Below are 27,161 nucleotides of genomic sequence, written 5' to 3' on the forward strand. Positions count from 1 at the left end.
CATTGTTAATACTGATGCATCGAAGTGACGCTGGTTTAATTAAGTTTAACTGCTTTACAAACAGTTACGTGGTTTCATCCAGTGGTTCCCAACCTGAGGGTCGGCCCCCTCCAAAGTGTCACTACATAAATCTGAGGGGTTGTGAGATGATTAATAGGTAAAGAAAGAAGAAAAAACTAAGTTATGTTACACAAAGTTGTCTTCAATTTCCTCTAATTTTTATGTGAAATAGAACATTTTAGAGGTGAAATGTCTCTTTGGTTGAACTGCTAACAGTTCATTCCGTACTTATCCAAAACATGACAAGAAGCCCAAACTAGACAATGCTTTCTTTTAAGGGCTCACAAGCCAACAGTACTGTGAACCACTGATTTAATCTTTTAGAGTATATTCATATTCTTCATATGTTTTTTAATGTAAATTTTTCATCTGAAAAACATCAGTAACTAAAACTCTCAAATGTAATGGAGTAAAAAGTACAATATTTCTGTCTGAAATGTAGTGGAGTAGACATATAAAGTACAATAAAATAGAAATACTAAAAAAAACTATAAATACATCAAAACTGTAGATAAGTACACGACCTGAGTAAATAATCTTAGTCACATCCCACACAGTTGCTCTTTTCCTTTTAATCAGTCACTAAAAATTATCCTGGCTACCTGCGAGTCAACCCCCTGGAAAAAACTAAAAGTTATTCCCCATGAAATAAAAATATCTACTGTTGCATACATATGTATGTTGATAAAAATAGTTTTTTTCTTGCTAGATTGAAATATACTGCAACATGAGACAACTCACTGGCAAAAGTGAGTAATGTTTGCAACTAGCATTTTGACTAGTCATAAATTAATTGTAGATATTTGTAATGTGAAACTGGCTAAGCTGATAACTGATTAAGGGCTTTTTATATATATAGAAATATCTATATATAGTTCTATCGGCTGGTTTGCCATATCTATGGAAACAAACCCATATCTCATAAAATCTTGATAGAGCGGCATGGAGGCCTGCTGATTGGTTAAACTGGGGAAAGTCACAGGCTTCTCGTTGAGCTGTGGCTGCAGTTTCAGGTCGCCTCCCACACAGTCAGGAGTAAGTTAGCTGCATAGGGCAACATGTGGCTGGTGCGGAAGGAGCGTTCCCTCTTTGTACCGTAGTCGATTGATGTCAGGGCATCACTTTCCTTGGGGAAGCCCAGCAGGGTAGGCAATGGCAGGATGGTTTGTACATGGCCGACCCGGACTGTCACGGCTTCTGTCACAGGCCCAGCAGGTGATGGAAGCCCATATACAGGACAAATGGGGTCTGCTGTAACAATGAAGGAGCTGTATTTCATAAGTATTAACTATATAAAACCATAAGAGAAGACAAAATACTAATACAAATCAGAATATGCAATCTGTACCAAGCAACATCTGGGTTGTTAGAACCAAGTGTTTATACCACTGTTATTTTTCAGTCTGTGTGTGTGTAAGGATACATTTTAAACCTCCATACTTGTAACTAAAGAATAGGACCGAACTAAGATGGAGGGACAAGCAGATAAAACCAGTGATATCGCTAATTATTTTATCTATTCCACTGAAAGTGTTCATGAAGGTCTTCAGCTAGTACAACCTACATTTGTATTAACTGCAGTCTTTTAGAGATCACTTACTGGTTGTCGCCGGCTGCCTTGTTCAGTTGGCCAAAAACGTCATGGAGGAGAATGCAGCTTGACTTGCCGTTGATACCATGACCATAGCCTCTTTTCCAGAATTCCCTCAGGTCACCGTTGTATTCCATAACCTGTTTGTGCAGAAAGTTCAACGGTAGCCTGTATGTTGGTGGGCTTAACGCAGTTTATGGCAACCTGCTAGTTTTACATTATGTGAGGTAAAATTTCAGGCGGCCTGACTTTTAGGTAAGCCTGTAACATGGGAAACAAACACCTTCTTTTTCCCCTCTGTAAACCTTTCCACTGTTGTACACTTGGCGATAAAGATCTCTATAAATAAAATCTATTTGTGACAGTGGATTAAAATGTAAATTTCCTGCCAAAGCTGCAGAGTATGGATATATTTGTATTTTGAAATTTGGGGCTGTTTCAGACATGTATAATACAGATGTAAATAAGCAATGAATGGTGGCTGAATTCCATTTAGCTGCTTCAGATTCAGGGTCCTGGTGTTGTGCATGCTGGCTCTCTGTCAAACTGTCATGGCTTACTGTGACACTTGAATAGAACAGAGCCATTGTTAATGTTATTTGTACAACTGTGCTTTTTCTACTTTGACAAAAACCTGTGAAAAAGGCCGATTGTTCAGGAAAACATCCCATTTGTTTTCACTGTGATAAACAACCCCATAAATAAATGAACTTGAAAAAAGCAGTTCACCTTTATGACTAACAAATATGTTATAAATGTAATAAGCCTGATAAACTCCGTAGATGACTTAAGAGAAGCATTTGATGCCACTGCCAAATTAAATGTACATACAGTTGATCACTGATGCTCTTTTACCTTTGCTTCATCCCCATCAAAGAGCTGACGCCACGGGGAGTTCACCACCTTGATGGCAAATTCATAAGCACACAAGTAAAATGCAGCTTCAGTCATATCTAGAGGAGAAATGTTAGTATAAAATGTTTAGTGTCGAAGTTACACAAGAAATGCAGCCATTTAGAAATCTGAGATACCAGAAAAATGACATACTCTCAGAATAAACTAGAAAGTACTTAGAGACTGCATACTCCCATTTAAAGCACCAAAAACTATTCATCTATCTAGTAACACTGCAGGTGCTCGGAAAGTAGTTTATCTTAATCTCATAACTGAAGAACCTGGGTAGGCATTGCTTGCTAAATTATAGTGCCTTTTTGAAGCCCATTGAACTACTTACATGCTATAAATGACAAGGTTCACCACAAACGGGTGCAGACGCCTCACTGCTTCCAAATCAGAAAACAGCTCCACCCAGTGTCAGATACCATCACTGGGATGTTCTGCACACTATCCTCCCCAACACTTACTATTTTACAATTCTTGCATTTAATGTGGTGTATAATAGCTAATATATGTATATAATCAATATGCACTTATTGTATTGTCTGTTTCAGGCTGTTTGTTTACTATGCTTGGATTAAAGGACAACACTCTCAAGAATCTGGGATTACCCTTTCATACAGGGACCTGTTATAGACCTGGGACAGATGTCCAGTATAGTCTTGAGCAGACATAGGAGAAACCCAGTGTATAGATGCGCGTATATCCTTGGGAGTTTTGATGAAGGCTAAATCTTTAGACTACATGCACGCAGGACACTCAACAGTTTAAAAAGGCAGTCTTTCTGCAGATAAGCCTGTGTGTGATGAATCTGTACTGGACAGTGAGAAGATCTGCGATCTCCTCTTGACTCTTCCTCAACTCTGGTCCCTGCTTGAACTTGTCCACCTCCGTCATAGCTGAGGGGTTGTTATCTACTTCCTGCACAAACCTGGTACACTTGTCAAAAAACCTCATCAGTGCATCGTTCACCGCATGGTAAAACTCCTTATCTGGGTAGAGAGAAAGGAAAAGGTTATTGCAAATGCATCTAAGTTGTGAACAGTGGCAGTATAATTACCATGGTCATACCTTTAATAGCCCACAGCTCTTTGAGTCCAGCCTTAAAGGACAGTGAGCTGTTGACACACCTGTGCTTTGAGCTGGTTATGAATTTGATGAGTCCACCTCGAAGCTTCTGAGTGAGGGGAACAGCTTTGACAGCCTGACGGCCAGATGCTTGTGATCACTCACACCTTTCTGGACGAGTCGGCCGTCCATGTCCTCAGTGTACCAACATCGTCCACTGGGTCTTGATCTCATGCAGCCAGTTCTCTTCACCCGAGGCGTTGTGCAGGACGATGTTGTGCAGCTGCTGAATCTCCTTGATGTTTTTGGTCGTTGGGTATCTTGTGCCGTGTCTTATTATCACAGTCAGACCAATTTTATGACATTGTGCAGATGGGGGCAGATGGATCTGTCAACATCAAGTATTTCCTCTATTAGATACAAGTTTACTTCCTCATACCTTTCTTTTGTCTTGAAATAAAACTTTTCCAAACCTAAAACACCTGTGTGACAGCATCAAAAATGGGACTGAGCAGAGTCCGGTCCAGTTTGTTTACCCCAGTTTTATCACAGCACTTCCTAAAATGTATTGTGCCTACACAATAGCCATTGATTGACAACCTCAAAAGAAAAAATAGTAAGAATGGAAAATTTAATCATTCACAGAATTCTCATCGGATATTTCAATCGACATCATATACTGTCATCCAGCTCCCGCTTGTATTTAAAAACTTGAATCATTCTTTGCAATGAAAAAATGGTTCCAGTTGAACAAAAATCCTGTGATCAATTATGTTTTTAATATCTTACTGTTGCACTGTGAAGTTGTTAGGAAAACCCCTTTGTTTAACCTTCTCTATCGCTCTCACCACAACTTTTGGATTTGATAGGTATACAAATACTATTTATCACAGCTCCAGTATTTTCCCTCCAACTGCTTTCAGATCAAAGTAGCAATGATAAAACATTCACCACAGAGCTGGAGGTTCCAGTGTGAGAACTCATCAAGATGCAGAATGATTTGGATGTTTTAGTAAAATACAGTATGTCCTTATGCAGAAGATTGTGCAGTGTTCACAGTTTCATTGACCTCTCATTTGTCATTTAATTCCCCCTCTACTCTACATTATCAGTGAGTCACAGGGGTGCCTTTTTCATTCTCATTTGTCTACCAGTTATATTTCAGCTCACTAGATGCTGTCGGGTAGAAATTCAGTCTTGTAGGATTTCACTGCATTTCACTTTAGTCTATTTTAATAGTTGCTTTTCTGGCTTTGCGCTTTATACTGAACTCATAAAGCTCTACTCATTAGTAAAAAGTCAAAAGTATTTTATATGATTTCAGTACTTAAACTCTATCATAGGGCACACAAATATCAACATGCATTTAGGTGTTTCATACTACTACTGAAAAATGTCAACATGAAACATATGCAAACTCGACAAGTGCAAAACCCCCATCTGCAGATTTTGACATCAAATATAACAAAATTCCTATAGCAGGCCGAATTCTCTCATTCACTGAAAATGACTTATTCTCAAGCAAATGTTGGTTAGAAATGTAATCTGAAAATATGTCATAAACTGCCAGGCCTATTTCCCATTTCATACATAGATATTAGCACATCTAATATCAAATGAATTAAGATAGTTCAGTTTCAGTTTTGAGTATATTTTTCCTAATTTTACTGTTCACCTTTTTTATATATATTATCTGATTGTTTTAACGGTATCTGCGGCAGTTTCACTGCTTACTGTAATTCATTAATTAATACTCTAGTATCTGTCATTTGAAATTTCCAGATTTCAGTTTGGGTTAAGTCTGTACAGGAAAACCTGTGGACTCTACTGGGTCCAGCACAGGGTACCATTCAGTGACCAGTCCATTCAAAAGTCTTTCAAATGAAACAGATTAGGTCCTAAGAGATGAATAAAACTGATCCATTACTGATCCTCGAAGGAGTCACATATCAGTTAAGGCTGTTGAGGATGTAAAGTTACCTAAAGAGGCAGCGAATGCTCTGTCAGACTAAACAGAAGAAAATGTACAGAGTGGGTATTAGCACAAGTATGCATTAAAATGTCAATTGCAGTTTTAGTGGAGTGATGCTTGCGAAGGTCAGACTGTAATTTCAACTCTGACATGTTTTATTGTGCCAAATACAGGGACTTTTTTTTTTTTTTTTAGGACTATGACTGCGAATGTCCTCCCCCTGTCACTGCCCTACTCAAGTCGACATAATCATTTATAAACAGTGGAATTGTATCATGATGATTTGATCATGTGTTATTGAAGCAGCTGTCTACATTACTGATCGAGCAATGTGTAATTAAAAACTAACAAAATGAGTGACTGAAGGTTTTGCCTTACATTTATTAAGAGTTTTGTCTGATGTCATTCATTAATGGTGGAACACAGTCGATTGCACTGAACGTCACTTTGATTATTTTATGTGATTTTCTTTATATATTGATATTGTAAAAAAACAAAAACTTTTTTTATGAATACTGCAATATTGATTTTAACCACATTGCTGCTCTACCCATTATATCAACCATTACTTTGGTAAGCCCCTTCCACAAAAGGAAGCAGTAAGGTTTCATGCTAGTTTTCTGACGTAACGTTCTTATTAGCTAAATTATCAGTACATTCAGACTGTATTTTGCTGTATTCTATCCATCTATTTTTTTTATTGTACATTAGAGCTATATTTACAAAGCACAATGTTTACTTTTTAAAAAAAAATATTTGGCGTGCTCGGACCTTCACCGACAGATGGCTTCGTTTGAGTTGAGTGTTGTTGGCTTGTGCAGCTCAAACGCTGCATTTTCTGCGAAGCACCGTTGCTGCATTCACGTGCTCCTCCGGCTGTCCAACTTTAGTAGTTAAATTGTAAAAACGTCTCTTGTCGCGCATTCATTCTCAAAATAAATGATTAAATTCATCGTAGTATTGTTCTTTTTTTTCTTTTTTTTTTTTGGAAATAGAATGTGTTGCTGCGACCCGTCACGCCATACGCCGTCGTTTAGTCATACAGGCAACGTAAGTATCGTCAATTTTGACCTACATTTCTGATGGGGCGTGAAGGCAGCACGGGTGACGGTATGAAGGGAGCTCCCCACTTTTCCAGTCACAAACCACCTACCCATGAAAGCCCAATGAAGCGATCCGTACCACATTGCGGTGGTAACAGCTACAATTAGAGAAGTCCTTCAAGATTTCGACAGCAAGGTAATTACATTAAACACACATTTAATACTGTTTTGTAGAAAGCAGACCTATCCAAACGCTGAGCCCTCTCAGCCCCGTGTAGGGTCGGTTAGTTGACACAGTGACTCCAAGTCGTGCCAAGGTAACTGCTAGTTAATGTGTTATACAAACTTTCAGATAAACAGCTGTATTGTAGCACACGTTAAGCGGCGTTACTCTACCATGTACAAAATTTGACGGACCATTTCTTAACGTTATATTTACCACCAAACGTCAGCTAACTAACCTTGCTCACTGGCCTTGTGTTGAAACCTTTTATCAATTGACGACAAAACATCTTCCGTTAGAGTTAATCCAGATTCAACGTGATGGGCGGCGAAGCTACACCCAGTCCGCGGTGTGTTAATGTCGACCTAGAGCTGGTTAATATGTAGTTTGCAAAAACAAATACACATTTCGCAGCACTGTAAACCACAAACATGTAGCTAACCGTTACCCCAAAGATCACAGTGTGGACTGTATTGTAGCTAGCTAGCGAGCTAGCTAGCTAAATGCTGAAGACGCAGGCTTGCCTATCTATTTTTAGGTTTTCAGACTATAAGCTTTTAAGCCACACTATACAGCGGCTGCTGACGTCTCAATGTGAATGAAAGCAGTGTTTTAAGCCCGTTGAGCCACCTGTTTCAGCCATGATTTTGATGTAACGCTGTCTCACCGGTGTGCCCACTAACGTTACAGTGGCAGCACATCGCCGAAAATATTTTCAGCTGTTTTTTTCTCTGTAAATATTAATATAGAGTTCTAACGGCAGTCAAACATTTTTCTCTGCTCTCTCCTCTTGACAGGGTCACATTAGAGGTCTGTTTCGCCTCGTTTATTCGACTAAAAGCGGGGCGGAACGGGTGACCTGATTTAGCATTGTTTTCCACAAAGTCTTATAGTGTAGACATGTCCCTTCCTCTTTTAGGGAAAGAGGGGGCTAACTTGATCACAGATGTGTTTGAACAGTTGTGTCGTTGGAAAAACCCACACATGCCCTGTTAGCAAGACATGCTGTGTATGACAGCTAACCCAAGATCCGCTAAGGCCACAGTAAAAGGCTGTGATCAAAATAAACAGGGAGACGTCTGTGTGAGGGAACTGGGGAGAAAGCAGCTTTTCACAGACATAAACAGTGTAAATGCCGTCTGTGTAAAGGCTGCATAATGTAAAGTAAGTCAATGGGGTGTGTTGTTGTCACTGCATCCAGCCCAGTTGCAGAGAAAACCTCATTGCTGTAGCAAAGCATGTCAGACTATCAACAAGCAAACTGGTATGTTTGACAAGCAAGACACAGCAGTTTCTTGTCTTTTAGTGGTAACAATGAGTATTCTGTAGGCAAAGCTATGATTCAGCCTTGGAAAACTGCTGACAACCAAACTTACTAACAGTATCCTAGATCATCAACTTTCTCTGGAAGAAAAGCACCTTCTTACCACTGCTGTGAATAGAGAAAAGGCAAACTCTGTTTTTGTGAGTGATATTTAATTTTCCAACTCCAGAAAAGAACACAAACTCCTTCTCTGGTTGCTCGTTGCTTCCATAGGCTGCAGTTCACTTAATGACAATAGAGCGTGGTGTCATTTTTATGAATGAACGTAGCATAAGTTTACTGGATATGACCCATCAATTAGTCAGAGTTTCACATTATAATTCCATAGCTAACTGATTATTAGCGTCCCTTCTAATGATTTTTGCACTTATCTGTATCACATGTTTGTGTCATCTTCTGCAAATATCTGATCTTGATTTTGAAGACAGAATTAGGAAAGATATACAAGTCACAAATATTAACAGGACAGTAAGAGGAAGTGAGATGAGACTCATACAGAAACTCGGAGTTGAGGAAAGAATGCGAGAGAGGGACAAGGCCAACAGATGAGAGCAGATGCAGAGACACAAAAGGGAAAGGATGAGCACACACACTACAAATCTTTAGTTAAATGTAGCCTCTCTGTCTAAAGACACACTGAGAGTGTTAACAGCGCATATGTTTGGTGTTTATAAATTGAGTAAAAGCCTGAAGGTGTTTTGATAAAGTGATCATACCCATAACCCCCGTAAATACCTGACTAATCACTTCTCCACTGCATGAGCAGAACAGACTTTAGCAATACACTCCTACACTTAACAATTAACAATGGTTTCTTAACATTTAGATGAAAACATCAGCTCAGAAAGTATTATAACTATTATATACAACTTAGTATATATATTTCAAGACTAGAGCAAGCACGATCATTAAAATTGTATAATCAAAGCCCCCATTCTAAGTATAAATACACTCTATAGAGTGTACATTCTTAAAATATATATACTAAGTTGTGTGTGTGTGTGTGTATATGAGTACCATTACATCTATCTTTAAAAAAGTTTATAATGGTGACAACCTATAATAGAATTAACACTTGTATGACAATGTCAACAAAGCTGGGCATCATACGCATCACAAAAGTAGATTTTATGGCAGAACAGTTCTATTGGATTGTATTGTATTTTACATATGCCCCTAATAAAGTGGCCACTCAGTGTATGTTGGACCATTTGACCTTTTGTCTCCATCACACAGATTAATTTAATTTGTTTTGTCTTGTTACCATATCTTCAGCTGTCCACTCCACAGATGATATCTAACCACCTGTACTTAACTTAAGGGTAAATTCTGAGTGTAGCCAACAGTATACACATTGATGCAAATGTTTGTTTGCCTGACCAAGCCTGAAGGATTCTTGGTAAGATCAAACTGTTGCTCATCCAAATTTGTTGTTGCTGTTGATACAGTGTACAGATTCCTGGCAATTACCCTAATGTTTGTTTTGTTGTTTTACCTATCAGTTTATTTTTAAATAGGTTACTGGTCAAAGCGGCTTCAGGTATCAAATGGAAAAATACTATTTGGGTCTTTTATACATTCTAAAATTGATATACATTTGACAATGTTTATTGGACCTTTCTAAAATGATTACGAATTTTCAAATGTGTGTATCTTCTCCTCTCCAGCGTATTTGAGCCTCAGTACTCAAACCACAGCTTGGGTATAATGCTCTTAATTGATGGCCTTGGCTTGTTTGTTGTTCTAGCATATGGCACTACAATGTTAGTGCCAGCCAACAGCCATTGATCATTTGATTTCCATCATAATTTTGCCTCTAGAGAAACAATATGTAATGGCTCTAATCTTGTTTCTGCCATAATTAGAAACACATGAAGTTTTACTGCCACTCACATGATGTCCCAGTTTCCCATGGCCTACAACTGCTTTTTGGAAATCTAGGCTACTAGAACTTTGATGTAGGTTATTTTTTGTATTTCAGAAAAGAAATTATATTAGAATACTGGATGAAATTTTAATAACCCTTGTAGGACAAAAGGGCAGTGTTTAAGTAGTCTAATATCCTCACTTGGCAGGGCTTTGTTTGAATAACAAAGGAGCCACACAGACTTTAAGTGAGTTTGGCACCATTTGACTAGAAATAATGTGTATGTGGGGTTTTATATTAGACTAGAAGATGCAGGTACCTGACAAATGTAGTGGCAAATGCATGTGGACAAGGGTGGGCAGCGGGAGTAATGGTAAGGGATTTTAAGTGGTGCAAGAGGCCCCTTTGAAAGCCAGCTTGTTTTCTGTTTTGTGTAATTGTCTAGCTTGCTTACACCTGAGCTTGGTAACCCCCTGTCCTGACTTATTTCGTGTAGCTTTGACTCTCTCCTCCTGTATTTCATATATTTAGATCAAGTTTCTCTGGGTTTTTGTTTTACATACATTTCAAAAGAGTCTTTTCAATTTAAGGTACTTTAAGTAAATCCGGCAACTAAGTAGCCTTACTGCTGTAAACCTACTCCTGCCCTAATTTTTGCAAATTTTGGCCTATTTTAAATGCAAAATGCAACTTGATGCTATATCGATGGTAGATGGTGTGATTTTGGCCAGTGGCAGGTCAGATTGCAACTGACCTTGAAGGAAGACTATACATTAATTAAAATGTAATTATGTAGGTACATTGTGTGAATGTTAAAGAGACCCTAACTAACAAAGCAGGGCTAAAAAAATCTGGTGAGAGATGGTTTCTTTTTCCATAGGAACTTGAAACTCCACCACCTCCTTGTATGTTAATGGTATAGTGTGCATCTTTTGTGTAAAAAAAAAAAAAAAAGCCTCTCTGCATTAATGTGTAGTTGAAGTATCTTGTTTCTTTTTTTTCTCTTGTAATCATTTTAAAATGGTTGTCATAAGGGAGGAACTTGCTGTAGATTACTTTACTGTATTTGCATGTAAGGAGGCGTGTCCGTAATACTTCTTTTTTGGAAATTGTACAGTTCCAGGCAACAGTGAAATAAGCTTTATGACCATACATTCCTGTATACTTTAACGTACAGTATTATAACTCTGTCTGCATTTATGGGTGTTGCCATTTGACTAACTCTTTTTAAGGCCCGTTTACACTTCATGGTTAAAGAATGCAACAGTGTAAATAACATGATTGAACTGAGAAATGACTGGAAACACACACTGTTGCAGTTGTGTCAGTGTGCCTCCATCCAGGAGCATATGAACCACTGGCTGATTGTGGAGGATATTTTTTTTTTTCTTTCCTTCCTAGTGAATATGGTTTATCTTATGGTACTATGGAGTTTTAAAGTCATCAGGCATGATCATCAAAGTGGTACAATGGATGACAACTTTATATGAAAATTGTGTAATTCAACATAACAGCCTCCAAAATGCTGACAGAGCTTCATTCAGGCCAGTAGGGAGATATAAGGTTATGTTATGGTGTTTTAAATTGTAGATTGTTTACATTCACTTTAAGTCCAAGAAAGGCATGTATTTTGCAAATTGTGTTGTGTGAAAGAAAGTATACCACAATGTTTATTGAGTTTCTTTAACTTAGCCCTTGTTACAGGGTTTCACTGATTATTCAAGAGTGCTGTTGGTAAGAAACACAATTTTCTATTTTTACCCAAGTTGTCAGCCTTAAGAAAAGTGTTGCTAGTGTCCAAAAATGCAAAGTAATGGGAAGTCTTTTAAGCTGTCAGTCTTGTCAGTTGACACAGAACTTTTGCACTTTAGATAGTTGATATATGAAAAGATGGGCTAAATGCTGTGCTGAAAACTAATTACTCCCTGTTGACAACGAGTCCCCTGTGTGATATTCTAGATATTATTTCTGATGTGTCTGCGCCACATACAATTGAACAGAGCGTCTAGGCAAGTTGTGTGTTGGTCCTCTGGGGCTGTGAGGGCCTGACACCCTCATCAGTGACTCATAAAGCTGCAGGTGATTTTCTCATTAGCAGATAGCAACTACCAGTACATTGGTTGTTGTGCAATTCAGCTCAGCTTCTCCGAGACTTCTGCAAGAGCCATCTATGTTTTACGGTCTGTCTCATCTCTACCCTTGGCCAAACATGTTGCTCTGTTAATTAACAGACTAGTTGAACATAATAATTGTTCAGTAAATGTAGGGTTGCTAGAGTCTTTATGTTGAAGCATATTTTGAACTAGGTTGATTTGGCATTATTGACTTTATCATACTTCATTGTTTTCTTTATTATATCATGACAGATTAGCTAAATGGTTTTGTAACATTGTAGTAGAGGAAAATGTTGCATCTGCCCCTTAACACTTCGTCAACTTTAGCTTAAATTATATAGGGATGAATGATGAAGTGATCAAGGTATTTAGTCACTTAAAAACTGACGTTGCAAAGGAATAGAAATGGTTAATTTTATTGAAAATATTATTCCAAGGAAATTTTATGTGTCAAAACGGTAGAAAAGTGGATACTACACTTTCTGAATGTAGTTTAGTTTAACAATGCAGATGATGCAGCCAATCATATAGTTATGACCATAATTAAGTTACACTCTTACCTACTATTTGGAATGGGAAGGTTTTCACTCTCCCTCTACCCCTGTCGTCTTACTTAAGTACAAATAAGAGGTGCCATGTTCCTAGGTAGTAGTAGTAGGAGGTTATGTAATCCACATTTTGAAAATTCTGTTGTCAGCCATTATGGATCCATTTACCTTGTTTCTAACAAGACTGTTCAGACATGTCATGTAAATGTAATTATTTTTATCTAATATGAGTTTACATATCTGCTATTAAAAGAAGCTTGGTATTGTCTTGAGTCATGGGTCCCTGAGGTGACGATTAATCTGTTGCTCAAGGAAGCCATAGAGTGAAGAAAACACTTGGGACAGCATGGGAAGATTATTTCTTGACTATAGGCAAAAATAAACAAGTGTAAGTGTAGTATAAAAATGTAAAATTGATGTTTGTGCTGATTCAAATTTACTTTTAAAGGACATGTTATACTGTAACACTCATCTGCATTGGTTTTAATATTGATTTGGTGTTGCTGAAGGCTCCAAGGCGATCTTGATTTAGGAATGCATAGAGAGGTAGAGCATAATCATACAGTTAATACAATCATGTTAATGGTTTTGATGATATTTATTGCTGGCTATACACTGGACATTTGTATGAAATATAAGCAAGCAGAACACTTAAACACTAATGGAGGTTTTGTTTTATAGCTAAGTGAGTTACACAGTCAAGTTAATTTATTTATAAGTGCATGTAAGTCATTAACAAGGTAAACACCAAAACATGATTACAACAAAATATCAAAACACGGTTAGAAATTGGACACAGTAGTGAAAGATAAATTTAAAAATGAATAAATACAATTTTGAAAAAACAAGTAAAATAGTCATTCAAGAGTTTTAAGTTAATTTGAACTTGGGTAAAAGGAAGAAATGTGAAAAAAAAAGTTTTCATTGGGGCTATTTTGGAAGCAAAAAAATGTTCCTGGAAAGACCATGTCAATGATGAACTTTTCCAAATAAATTTTTCATTGGTATTGGGTTGGTGGCAGAAATCTCAAAGCCTTGGCACAATACAGAAACTATGTGAATGGATAGCAAGTGGTAAAGTGTTTGGCTGGAGTGAACACATAGTCATCCTATGTGTTCACTCAAGCCAAACACTTTTGAATCATTTAGTCTATCCCTCCCAAACACATCAATGAAGATAGGCTAAGTACTGGTGGTCGCTGAGCATCTTGGAAATTTTCAGTGCATAACCAAAGTTATGTAAGGTGTATTTGACCTCTGTGTATGAGTGATTTGACCAGAGTTCTTCTCATTTTGAATGTTTTCTGGTCAGTGGTCATACTTGATTCTAACTCTGGGGCTGAACTAGTAGTGTGTAATCCTCAACAGGAACGTTAACCGTTAATTTTTAACCATAGTATCTTTCACTTTAACCAGGCTGACCCAGTCGTGTAAATATTGGCCTTGCATTGTCTACCTGTGGGGTATTTGTATACTAAGTGTAAAGGGATACAGGTGAGAGCATGTTGTTCCCTCATAGTTCATTTGTCTCGCAGGATAAAAAACCTGTAAAGTGATGCTGCTCTTTCAAAAACTTTGCACAAAGAAAAGGACAACACCCTTAGGGCACAAGTTAAGGGGGAATATCGTCTTTGTTTGGTTTTTTTATGCAACTGACATTGCTTGCAGGTTGTGCAATGTCAAGTCTGTTTTAACTAACCAAAGATTTGACCATTTTGTGTAAATGTATCGCATACGGATAACCTGGTCAAATGCAACATGAGATGTCACACATGAGAACTAACAGTGAAATCATGAACAAGACTGGTCTGTTGGCCTATGTGAATGAGGCAATTTTGTCTTCATTTGGACTGGGGCATCAGCAAAACGTTTTATGAATTGACCCACATTTCTACCATTTTAGAAGTTGACCTGATTTTAAACAAACATAGCTAAACAACAACAGAGACTCATGACTTTGTTATTTTCTCAATAATCAATTAATTGTTTAGTCCCACGAAATGTCAAAAAATAATGAAAACATTTCTCCACGCCCCTAGTGTTGTTTTCATATTTCTTGTTTTGTTTGACCGTCCAAAGCCCAAAGATATTCAGTTTACCGTTACACTTATGTCAAAGAAAGGCAGAAAGTCCTCACATTTGAGAAGCTGAGAATTTTGGGGCTTTTTTGCTTGAGAAGAGAATGAAATGATTAATCAATTATCAGATTATTTACACATCACTTTTCTGTCAAATGACTAATTCACTAATTGTTGCAGCTCTACTTTATTCACTAACATGCTGTTATAACATGAGGAAAAGTTGTTTTGCATTATGGTATTTGACCTCAACTCTCATATCCTGTCAAACATAGTTGCTAAAAACAAAAATAGTGAGTGATCCAATGAGTCTGTTTGTCAGTTTGTATCCAGCAAGACAAAACTGATACTGGTATCATCATTGCGCATCCGCACCTCTTTTGTTCTTCTGTAATCAGTTTTTTATTTGGAATTTTTCGATTTTGCTATACCCTTCTAGTTAACCTTGTTTTTAAGCTTGTGTACTCAATATCTTTGCAACTTTCCAATTCCTTTTGAATATCGCTTGAGGTCCATATTTCCAGCAGTGTATACGTTTGTTTAAAGGATCGCTGAATTATGTTTTTCATCTAGTCATATCTCAAAGCTCCTCTTGCTGCTCATTGCTTCTAGTTGCCTAAGAACAAGGTTAGTTTTACATGATGATGACAATGCCCAACACTTGTCATGGGTACCGTGATGGAAACACATGAATGGTTGCAGATTTTATTTCAGCAACCAGCTCAAGCATAGACATGCTGTTGTTGTGAAAAGCCCTTATTATGACGACATCCTGATTTGAGTGTTTAGTGATTGTTACTGTTACCTAAGAGACATACTGTATTTGTCAAAAAAATAGCTGCATATTCCGGTTAACATAGTAATGCTGGAAAACCCCCCCCCAGGTTAATGTGCCTGTGCGTGTATATATGTATGTGTGCGTGCATGTCTTGTGTGTTGAGTCTCTGTACTGTATATCTGTAATCACATCCCAGAAATATTCACGTATCTGTACTTCTGCAATTTGAAAAAAGGCCATTCTTTTCACTGGGAGAAGTTGTAGCTGTTTATTTTTTGAGGGCCAAAAAAAAAAAAAAAAAAAAAAGACAATACATGAATGAGCAGCAGGAAACAAGTGTGCAGCAATAGAGACAGAGTAGGAGAAAGGACAACAAATCAGCACTGGTTCCTGATCATGCAGGCAGGCAGGGGGATGAAGGAAGAGGTGGAAACTAAAAGACAGAGAGTGGAGACAGGTCAGAGAAACAATTTTCCTCCTCTATGAGGTCAGTGCTGTGGGAGAGGAGGGAATTTTGGAATGCAAAACTAAGAGCAATAAGTTGAATGGCACAGGTGCCCAGGAGCTCAAAAGTAGAAATGCAACAGGTTACTATCAAGACAAAATATTTAGTAACTGCATGTCTAGATGTAACCTGTAGCAGTGGCAGAGCCAGTTTGGTTTCAATCATTGGTCTGTCTTCTCACTAGAAGTTGTTATACCTGATCTGAACTGACTTTCCACTTCTCTGAAAGGCAGTTAAAAGCCATTGTGACTGAGTCATTTGTTCCCACTTTTGGCTGCCTAAAGATGGGCTACGGATGGTGCGTTTATGTTTGTGTCGGCTTGACATATTGTCGCTCTTGGGTGGGATTTTTTTCTGTTGATGTCACATGTGCTAAACCACCCAACTCCACACACCCCCTTCCCACCCTTCCCCTTGGGCCCCACCAAACTTTCAGGTGGGAAAAATTTACCACATGTGGGAGGAGTGCAGTTTTCTTTGACTGCGATCCAGTCCCATTTTCAGTTTTAAGTCACTTTTTATCAGTTTCTCCAGTGAGCACTGCTAATTTAGCTATATTGCTCCCTGTGCTGTTGTCACTTTTAGTTTTGCTGTTGTCACTTTTGTGGTGGCAGTTTCGCTGATTAAGGTGTATGCAGCAGAAACAGATCTAAAAAGTAGAGGAAGTGGTGACATGAAACACATCAAAGTTCTAACCTATTCCCATGATGTTTCAAATCGGTTCAGTCGTAGACTGCTGCATCACCAAGATGCCTCCTCAGTGCTGCTTTGATGTGATGTTTCCCTCACGATTGGTGTCTGTTTCATTCAGGCCATGCTGTTGCATTTATAGCCGTTTAATAACAATAGGTTATTCACTTTAGAATGGAAGAAGCAAGAAATGTAAAATTGCAACTAACAGTTATTTTCATTATAGATTAATCTGCCTTTTATTTTTTTCGATTAATCGTTTGGTATAAGAAAAATCACAATCACAACTTTGCAGAGGCCAGGTTGACATCTTTAAATGTCTTGTTTTGTTTGACCAAAAGTGTAAAACCCAAGGTATTCACTTTAGTATCATATTACAAAGAGAAGCCGCAAATCCTGCCATTTTAGAAGCTGGAAGCTGAGAATGTTTTTGCATTTTCTAACTATTTTGCTTGAAAAATGACAATAATTTTTCTGTACTAATCATTTCACAACCAGCTGCCAAGCCAGTGCTTTACCCATCAAACTGAAATCCACCCACTAAAGCAGTCAGGCTCATTGAGTCTTTCCACACACACATGGAGTATACACAGAGGTGGGTATTTTTTTTAGCTAGTGCACATAGCTGTACTACGCTGAAAATCATTAAAGAGGTCAAATTTTAATTACTTAAAGCAAGAAAAGTTAGCTTTGCTTTGCACGTGAGAACAGCGTCAGAGAATAAAATCAAAGTAAACGTTGTAAAGCTAGCGCTACTGTATGGTCCCTGTATCACTTATTAATTAAGAGTGAACTCTGCTGGCTTATGAGCAGTTTGAAGATGCAAAGTTTAGATGGTTTATGTCCTTCTAAAAACCCTCAAATATCCCATCTCTATCGTCTTCTGTGTGTGTCTGTGCGTGTCTGTGTGCGTGTGTTTGTGTGTCTGTGTGCGTGTGTGTGTGATGTCTAATGTTCCGGTCAAGTAAAAAAAAAAACAAAGGGAAAAAAAAAGAGAACCACTTCCCTAAACACCTTTAAACAACCTTCGACAGCGTGGCACGTAACGATCCTATCCTCTTGTGTTGTCTTCCTCTGGTGTGTCGTATTTACAAAGGTTCTGAAAGGAAACCAAAGCCTCTGTCTTTTGTTTAGGGAGGGGCTTCAGTTTTTATCTTTATCTTGTATCAAAATTCACAAGATCATAAGGCTGAAGCATTTCCAATCTTTCCTCTGATTCTGTAGTTCTCTGCCCTCAAACAATATTGTCCTGAGGTCATGTTTAATCAGATTTCCATCTCTTTTTCTTGTGGCTGAAACATCCTGCTACTTGGTCTTTAGGTGTTGATTAACCTCCGCGATCAAAGAAATGTGAATCTTCACGCTCCGTCACACTCTTTTTCCATCACCGAAATAGATATACATATTCTCATGAAATTTTAGCATACAAAACACAGCTAATTTTGAAATTGATAGCACCCTCGTATTCAGGATTTCTGGGGAGTTCCCCTGTAATCGGAATCCTGGGTAAATAAAGTTAGTTTATTAGTCTCAGGATTAGTTAGTTTTTTCCACTGCCAGCTCAGTTGAGTCAGATTATTTCTTCATGCTGTAAGCTGATTCATGGACCAAAGGTCCTCAGCACACAGCTGACTCAGTGACAGCTTATCTTTGATCTGTCTCAACTGCACACTGTTAACAGACTGAGGTAAGTGCTCCTTGTCTCAGTTTCTCTTTAGCTCCAATAAATCCTTTTCCCCTTTGCACTCTTCACACTATGTTAAGGCACACAGCTGGGTTGTCACATAGCAATGAGGAGTCTCATGCTGTGCTGTTTGAACGCCATCCATATGCTTATTTTTACACTTCCGCCTCAGTGTTTGTATGTTACATTAGGTTATTAGGTCAGATTGTTCTACAGACCTAAGCAGGAATAAATCTGATGCCAGGTGTTGTCATGAGTTCTACATGACCCAGCTTGTAGCCCATTTTATTTGGCTCTGTTTTTCTGGCCTAAATGAACGGGCCTCTGAACAGAGCCGAGGTGAGATGAGGTACTGATGTGCAGTTTGTTGTCCTGCCAACCAGCCAGCCTGCCAGTGTATTTAGCTGCTATTGGCCTGAGCTGAGCTGGCTGTGCAGGGGCCTGCCTGCTGGCTCATAGCCCTCTTTACAGGGGTGGGGCTCTCTCAGTGCTGACCTTCACTCTGATTTATGATTTCCTCCTGCAGTCTGTTTCCCTACCATCCTCCTCCTTTCCTTCTCCTGTCCATGCAGTAGATCAGAACTTGGCTTCCAGCTGTACCTCAAACTCCCCTGAACATAAGCATGGACACCCTGTGTCAAACAACCATCATCGGGGTTTATAAAAAATGCATGATATGCAGCAGATTTGTGGGGTAATTCTGTTAATACTAAGCTTAGGCGGTTTCCAGAAGCCTGGATGAGAAACACACACTATGGAAAAATTCAATCACAGGATTGTATTAGAGCTGCAACAGTTAGTTGATTAATTGAGTAATTAATCAAAACGCGTACAGTGTAGGAACTGTTAGATTTTCATAGATTTTTTGTTTGTCTTGAGGTATAAATTGGTTAACTAACCTAAATTACATGGTGAGTTGACTTGGCAGTCTATCTGTGCACACACTGTAATATTAGTGGTTTTGAACCAGAAACCCATTCATGCGGGCAGTTCAAAAGCACTTCTTGCACTTCTTGTGTGTGTTGACACTGAAACTCAGTGGAGAAGAGGGTTATGTGTAAAAGAGCTAATCCACTCAGTATGTTACCAGTGATGTACGAAAGGTTTCCCTGCAGTGAGGATCAAAGAGGGGAAACCTGCCGATCGATTGAGTCGTCATTCTGTTGTTGTTATTGTTTTAAAAGCTTTATAATGATGACAACTTTTCATTTAATGTTTTATGGCTGTGAAATTGAGCTTAAGTGGTTTCATCTGTGATTTTCAGTAGTTTAGTGTTGGCCGAACAACCTGTGCGTCGTGCTGCTCTCCTATTCAGTGAGTATATATACAGGTTTCCTGGTCTGGCCAGGCAGCCAGTCCAGGACTATACTCACCAGAGTTTGGTAGTCATCACTAGCATTATGACTCATTTTTCCTTTATAGTTGTGGAGAATGAGGGAAGTGGATAGCAATCACTGCATTCTGATTCAGTGTTTTATTTTTCCTTTTAACAGGGGTGCAGTGTGTGAGTGTGGGGGGGCTGATGAAGTGAGGAAAGCCAGAGGAGACCACTGTGGTTCACCTGCTATCTATTGTCCCTAACCCTGATTGACCCTGCTGCCTACTTTCGCTAAATAATTTCAAGGAGAGGCTGGGGTCCCTCTGGGTGCAAGAATCACCATGTGCCAAAACTGGAGAGGACTTCCCACTGCCCCATAAGACTGCCAAACCTCTTGTGAACCTTCCTCTCTAGTCTGAGGACCCTCCTTATCCTCCACGTTGCCCACTGGCAAAGATGAAGACAGTGGCGGCATGGTCAGTAGAGGACGTCTCTGACTGGCTGAGCAAAGAGGGGATGTCAGAGTATATAGATGCCCTCCGCCACACGGACGGCCCTGCCATGCTCAGGCTCACCGAGGCAGATTTCCAGAATCCTCCCCTCTCGCTGGTGTCATCTGATGGCGGGCAGCAGATGATGGAGCGACTAGAGACGCTGCGGATAGAGAACCATATGGAGGCTCACAAAAACGGTCACGCAAACGGGCATGCAGGTGGGCTGCCTAATGGGACAAGCAAGCCCCAGAGGAATGGCACACTGGGGGCGAAGGACATTAGGATAGAGATGGTCCACATCCCCATCCCTACAATGGAAGCGAAACACTCCTCATTCCCTGCTGAGTGGAGGAAGACGGGCATAGCATTTTTCTATGCAGTGGTGTGCTTTGTTACCACCACTGTTGTCATTTCAGTGGTCCATGAGAGAGTACCACCAAAGGAGCATACCCCACCACTGCCTGATAAGTTCTTTGACCTGTTTGACAGGGTGGAGTGGGCCTTCTCCATCTGTGAGATTAATGGCATGTTGCTGGTGGGACTCTGGCTTATACAATGGATTCTACTCAAGCACAGGTACAGTCAGAGTTCAGTAAGCAAAAAAATAAAATAAATAAAATCTGACTTTGAATCTGAATACCAACTAAATGAAAATGTCATGTTATTCATTTTCTTTGCCTTTTTTTCCAGGTCAATTATAGGTAGGCGGTTCTTTTTCATTGTGGGCACACTCTATCTGTACCGGTGTATTACCATGTACATCACCACTCTGCCTGTTCCTGGGATGCACTTCAAATGCTCTCCTAAGGTATAATACATGCACATTATTATTTCTCTCACCACTATGAAAGGTCTGTTTCTTACTTAACTGCTTTTGGAACGAACATCCTGAACTGGCAAGTTGAGCAAACAAATGAGACCTCTTTTGTGAGCTGAAAGCCTTTGAGTGTTCTCCACTGACCATTGATTGATTGTGCATGCCCATTCTTTTATTAGTAAGAGGGGGTTCGAGTGGTTACTCTACTTTTTTGTAGTTCCTGTGCGATAGTGATGCAAATACTTTACTAGAAAAGCAGTTTCATATGTATTTACTTCAAGCCACTGTGTGCAGAATTGCACATTCATTTTTTGTTAATAGAGAGATTAGACAATCCTGGTGAAAATAGATGATAAAATAGATGCAGTCTATGCGTTGTCTCCACATCCTGTAGTTCATAAAGCTCATGCATGCACTGTTTCCTTTTGTGGCATCAAATGTAAACAATAACCCTTTTTCTCATGCACTGAATTTCCTATAAATATTTTCGAGATATATTATTACTATACATTAGTATTTGCACTTTGTGCTACTTTTTGTTTCACCAATACCACCACTAATATTTTAGGGGAAATGTTAGTGGAATATAATACTATCCACTGTTTTTCTTTACCCAGCAGCATTACAATGCTTGTTAGTGTTGAATGCTTTAACACTCTGAAAAGGACCATTCTTCATACAGTAAATTGGTATATTTACTACATTTTGCTGCTCATTAATTTGTGTTTTAACTAAAAATTTTGAATGCAGGAGTTTAACATAACCGATTATTTTTACACTGTATTACCATAATTTCTTGAGTGAAGCATCAGGACACCTGTTACCTCTGTTCCATCTGTAACCTCAAATTAGATCACTTTGTAGCAAAAGTCAGAGAATTTGAAAAAGCTGTACTTACAAAATATTGACGAGGAAAAATATCCACACGCAGTGTAAGATTATCTCAAAAGCAATGGAAAAAGTAATTTAGAGGTGGCATTACAGTTGATTCTAGACTCAGGTGGAAAACTTGATCGTAGTTGTCCTCACCAATGCCATGAAGAAATGAACACTTCCGTCTGGATTAATTCATGTTGTGCTGCTGTATTCTCTTTCTCTCCCTCATATCCTGCTTTTTACATTTCTGTAGCAGGTACCATTGATATTATCAGCTACTATACTTTTTTTTTTAATAAAATGAAGAGGATGTAATGTATGGCTGTTTCTTTCAGCTTCTTGGGAACTGGGAGGCACAGATGAGGAGAATAATGAGGATGATTGCTGGTGGGGGCCTATCCATCACAGGTTCCCACACCATGTGTGGAGATTATCTGTACAGTGGCCACACCGTCATGTTAACACTAACGTACCTCTTCATCAAGGAGTGTAAGTTCCACTGTGTCTATATTATAGTTTAAGTAAGAATGTACTGGAAGGTTTAACCTCTAGGACACACATGAAGCTGATTTTACCTTCTCAAACTCTCTTTATGTTTAGTAATATGCAGCAGATCATTATGATGACCCCCATCTGTCATAATTCCTTCAGAGGGTCAGATCAGATGTCAGAAGAAAGGCATTGATCAGAAATGGTGACTGGGCTGTTTAAACCATGTGGCTTTAAATGCCAAGAGTAAGCACGTTCTCGATCACAGCTACATGTAAATGTTGACTGTCATTGCTCACTTGTGCATGATCTCCAGATGTATTAATTTTGATTCTTAAATTGGCATTAAGATGTACTTATCGAAACATATGCTCAATTTCATAGCTGATGGTTGAGGTTCTCACACACACCTTAATTTCTCAGTGCTATCTGTACCTTGCTCTTAACATGCAGTATTTCTCGACTTTGGCAACATTACCCCTAAATTCTGTCAGGAAATGTAGATGCAATGGAAACGTAATGTAAATATTGCACCGTTAACTTATGCATCTGTTAACATGTGAGTTTCAATGTGCAGAGACATTGCTCCGTTACATAACTACATTTTCAGGTATCAGCAGGCATTTCCTTCGCCTAACTAACTTGGTTTACACCTCCAAGTGGCTCCAGATGAAGTGCCACGGTCGGAGGTTGTCACATTTTAACTGCTTTGACAAGTTGTGGAGATTATTACATTTCTCATGCAAGCTTTTAGTAAACACTTCCTTCTTCTGCTACATCACATGGTCCTACAATGATTTTCCACTGAGTTCATGTGGACAAACCTGATTGATGCAGCAGTGGCATCTAGTGGTGAAAAGGACAACAGTTTGATTAATACTTAATGCCACATTGGCCCTTCTCAGCTTTTGAGGCCAAATACAGTTTTTTTTCCAGCAGCTAGCTGACATTCACTGGCCCATTTAGCTGTTAGAGATAGTTTCACCTCTTCCCTAAAGTCAGTACTGTTGGTTTGATCTGATTCTTTGGTGCATTAACCCTGCTGAGGTGTGTTTTTAATTTTTTAATTTTTTATGTTTAATTGGCAGATTCCCCCAAGCGGTTCTGGTGGTACCACTGGTTTTGCTGGATCTTAAGTGCTGTGGGAATTTTTTGCATCCTTCTGGCCCATGACCACTATACTGTGGATGTGGTAGTGGCATACTTTATCACTACACGCCTCTTCTGGTGGTACCACACTATGGCCAACCAGCAGGTAAGTACAACCTGCTGCACAGGTTATGTTGCTCTTTTGGATTTTGAATTAAAGTAAAAGTGAAATGAGTATGAATAATTAGAAGGCTTTATTAAGTGCATTTGCCCTGTGGTCCTCATTCAAGCACTTTCCTTTTGGCATTAAAGAATTGAATGTATCTTGTATTCAGGGTTGGACGACATGACAATAATCAGTATAATGTGATAAGATGGATATTCATCAACTGTCAGAGACTTCATCATTCGTTTTATACTGAGGCAGCTATCCCTTTAAAGGAATAGTTTAATGTTTTGGGAAATATACTTATTCACTTTTTTTGCCATAACTTAAAGACTGGAAATAGTCTGGCACAAAACCCCCCTGTAATATTTACAAGTCACTGAGACATGACGTTTTAATTAGAGAGCTTTGGAGGTGCTGGTATGCAGATTTTTGGACATAGCAAGGTCAGCTGTTTGCCCCTGTTTCCAGTCTGCTGGCTGTAGCATCATATTTAATTTACAAACACGAGAGTGGTATCAGTCCTCTTGTCCTGTATTGTGGGTAATGCTGCAAATCATTGAGGAAAGCTTTTATGGTAATATTGGCGTTATAGGATTTTTTTATCGAGGTGATGATATAACTTGAATTGTCGGATTTTTAATTCACAGGTTTACCCAATTAAAATATTTCTGTTGAGTTATTTTAGCTATAAATTGTCCCTCAAGTACAACATTGTATCTGATTTCTGCTTGTCCCCTGCTGTCTGTGCTTTTATCTGTGCATAAAAGATTACACGTGAAAGACTTTAGAACAGAAAGTACAGCTGACACGCCGTAAAATCAGTAGTCCCAGTATAATTTGAAGTAAATTGGTCAAAATAAAAAAATTAGCTAGCGAAGAAATTAGCGTTAGATATTTAATCACCACACTAATAGCATTTGTGTTCTGAACATCTTCTCTTTTGTTTCAGTCGCTGAAGGAGACGTCACAGAGTAACCCGTTCTCGCGGGTGTGGTGGTACAGACTGTTCCAGTACTTTGAGGAGAACGTCAGCGGTACGGTCCCCCGTAACTATCAGCCGCCGTTTTCATGGCGGGTGTTGCAATGGAACCGCGGTCTGAAGTACAGCAGACTGGATATCCAGTGACTGCTGTCGTGTCACAGCAGGCAAGGACTGTGACTTCAATAAGTGCTGTTTTTACCCATGGAAGATGACACTGTTTAATGTAGCGCTGTCCTTTCACCTCTAGTAACAGACACATCCCTGTCCAAATGGGTAAATGGGTAGCACTGTGACCCACCTAGTATTTTTATTTTTATTTTTTCTTGTTTGTGTGTGTCTATATAAATAATTTCTCTTGTCGTCTTTTTCCTCTGGTAATATTTGTCAATACGGAGCATTAATTTATATTTGTTTTGTGTCTTTTCCTCTTCGTGGGCCATATAACACTTTCTGCTTTTGTAGCAGATCTATGAAACATTTCAGCAAACTTCTAAAACTCAGTTTTTGGCCATAAGGACTCAAATACTTTTTCTTCCTCTCAGCACAAAACCATAGTTAATGTCGTCATGTTCTTACAAGATTTTTTAGTGCAAATAGTGTCAATCAAATGCTTATTTGATAACCAAAATGCCATAATGCCATTTTTTTTCTTTTTTTTTTTTTTTATAGCAAATTACTTTTTGTAAACTGTCCTTGCTAAAATGAGTCAAAGGTGCAAAAAATAATTTTTCTAAGTATGTCAAACTTTATTTTTCAAAAACAAATGATGTCCAACAAAAGATTTTTAGATTTTTACCTTTTTCAAGATGGATAACTGAGAGCATAAGAATCTAATGTGGTATACCATTATTCCAGTGCCTTTATTAGCTTGATTGTAAAACAGTTCAAGTACTATGTGTCTTGTATCTCTCTGCTGCGGGTGTGATCACGCCACGGTAGGAAGTGGTACTTAGTTAACAGTCTTGTTCCCATGAATGTAAAAACAACTACGCCAGCCTTACTAGAAGATTGGTCTTCCCAAAATGAAGTGCAGTGAGTGAAATGTCCTGTTTATTTATTGACGCTTTATGATGTCAGTTTGTGCTTAGTTGGTTTAAACTTAGTTGGTTAAAGCTGTTCTAACAGAAAAAATGACTGTTAAATGTATTTTCTTTTAATGTCTGTAACATTTCATTTTTGCTAACCAGTCCTTAACCAACACTGTTCATGTTCGAAGCCCGATCATTGGCACCACAGCGTTTGCTAGTTTTGTTTTCCACTAAATTATCGGCTAAACATCACTGCCTGATTGGAAGTTGTATTAGAAATGTCGCCAATGTCCAAGTTATTCTGGACCTGGACATGTCTTGTGCATCATTGCTGCGACTCTTGCTCAGGACATAATGAGCCCCAATCTTGTTCTCCACATTGAGTCCCATTTTGAAATCAGAATTATCCTCATAACTGTCTTCTCTTGTAACCTATGTAGTGATGAGATGTGGAGGAAAATGTTCAATGTGACAAGTTGTAAAAATAGAAGCTTTAGGCAAAGTTTCTGAGCATGTCTATAATGAATCTGTATGTGTTTTGTATAGTTTTTCTTGTATTAAATCAAGCTGCTACCTTTCAGTTGGAAGACAGTTTATCTTCTACATTATAAGTGCAACGCCAAAACAATCTTCTCCTAGAAATAGCAAACATTCGACATGGAACTTATATGTGGGGAACAAACTGAAGCATGATGCATAGAACTGGTGATATATTTGGCCATTCGTTTGTAAACATTGATTTTTCATGAATTTGAAAATGCGTCCTTATAGATGATCCTATTACATGTTGACTTTTCTGCTTTTCCTGGCGTAACTATGAATAGTGAAAAGTGTAAAAAATAAGTATTACACAAGTTTATATATAGGAAAAAGATTTAACTCGTGAAGCTTTCATTTCAAATTAAACTGATTAGCTTTGTTGAAAGAAAAACCGCACTAAGCTTTAGATCATACAAATTCCAAATAAATAATGATCATGTGAATAATTTCTTTTAACATTGTTAAAGGGAGGTGAGAAAATATCATTGTTTTCAATGTGAGCTTATGTAGCCAACAAAAGTCTTAATGTTTGAGAAAAAATTGACACCCTCTTTCCAGTAGCACTGTCCGATCATTTCACTTTTCCAGAGAACAGTTTCTCAGTTTTTAAGAGCACAGCCGGTTCCTCACACAAGGCCATATTTGGTTTCAGATAATGTTTAAGGTAATGGTCCAAACATGGCTCTCCTAATAATGTTTTGAGTGCTTTGATAAGGATGAAGGTTTGGAGTTTGTCTTTTAGTTTGCCAATGAAGATGGAATTTTTTTTTTTTTTTGGTCTCCAGGAAATTAGTTGTTTATTCTCTACGTTCCTTTGTAAACCTCTCATCCGCTTTGTCCCTTTTTGTGTGTATACCAGATGTTTGTAAGATAAGATAAAGGATTCTCCTTGGGACGCTTTTGAATAAACCATTTTA

General features: G+C 38.5%; 1 protein-coding gene and 1 pseudogene across 2 annotated transcripts; one reads left to right on the plus strand and one right to left on the minus strand.

The window, feature by feature from the left end:
* Positions 1-371: 371 nt before the first annotated feature.
* LOC120796382 lies at positions 372-7,166 on the minus strand (annotated as a pseudogene).
* On the plus strand, positions 6,703-27,161 carry zgc:91976 (uncharacterized protein LOC492359 homolog). 2 transcript variants are annotated; one of them, XM_040139171.1, is made up of 6 exons: positions 6,703-6,827; positions 19,936-20,830; positions 20,945-21,062; positions 22,283-22,436; positions 23,525-23,691; positions 24,644-27,161. In XM_040139171.1, the coding sequence occupies exons 2-6, from the start codon at positions 20,217-20,219 to the stop codon at positions 24,818-24,820; spliced, it is 1,230 nt and encodes a 409-aa protein (XP_039995105.1). In that variant the 5' UTR covers positions 6,703-6,827; positions 19,936-20,216; the 3' UTR covers positions 24,821-27,161. The 2 variants fall into 2 exon arrangements, with proteins under 2 accessions (XP_039995105.1, XP_039995106.1); XM_040139172.1 differs by lacking the exon at positions 6,703-6,827 and adding an exon at positions 6,834-6,948.

This window comes from Xiphias gladius, chromosome 11, assembly GCF_016859285.1.
Source record: "Xiphias gladius isolate SHS-SW01 ecotype Sanya breed wild chromosome 11, ASM1685928v1, whole genome shotgun sequence".
NCBI classification, from domain to species: Eukaryota; Metazoa; Chordata; class Actinopteri; order Istiophoriformes; family Xiphiidae; genus Xiphias; species Xiphias gladius.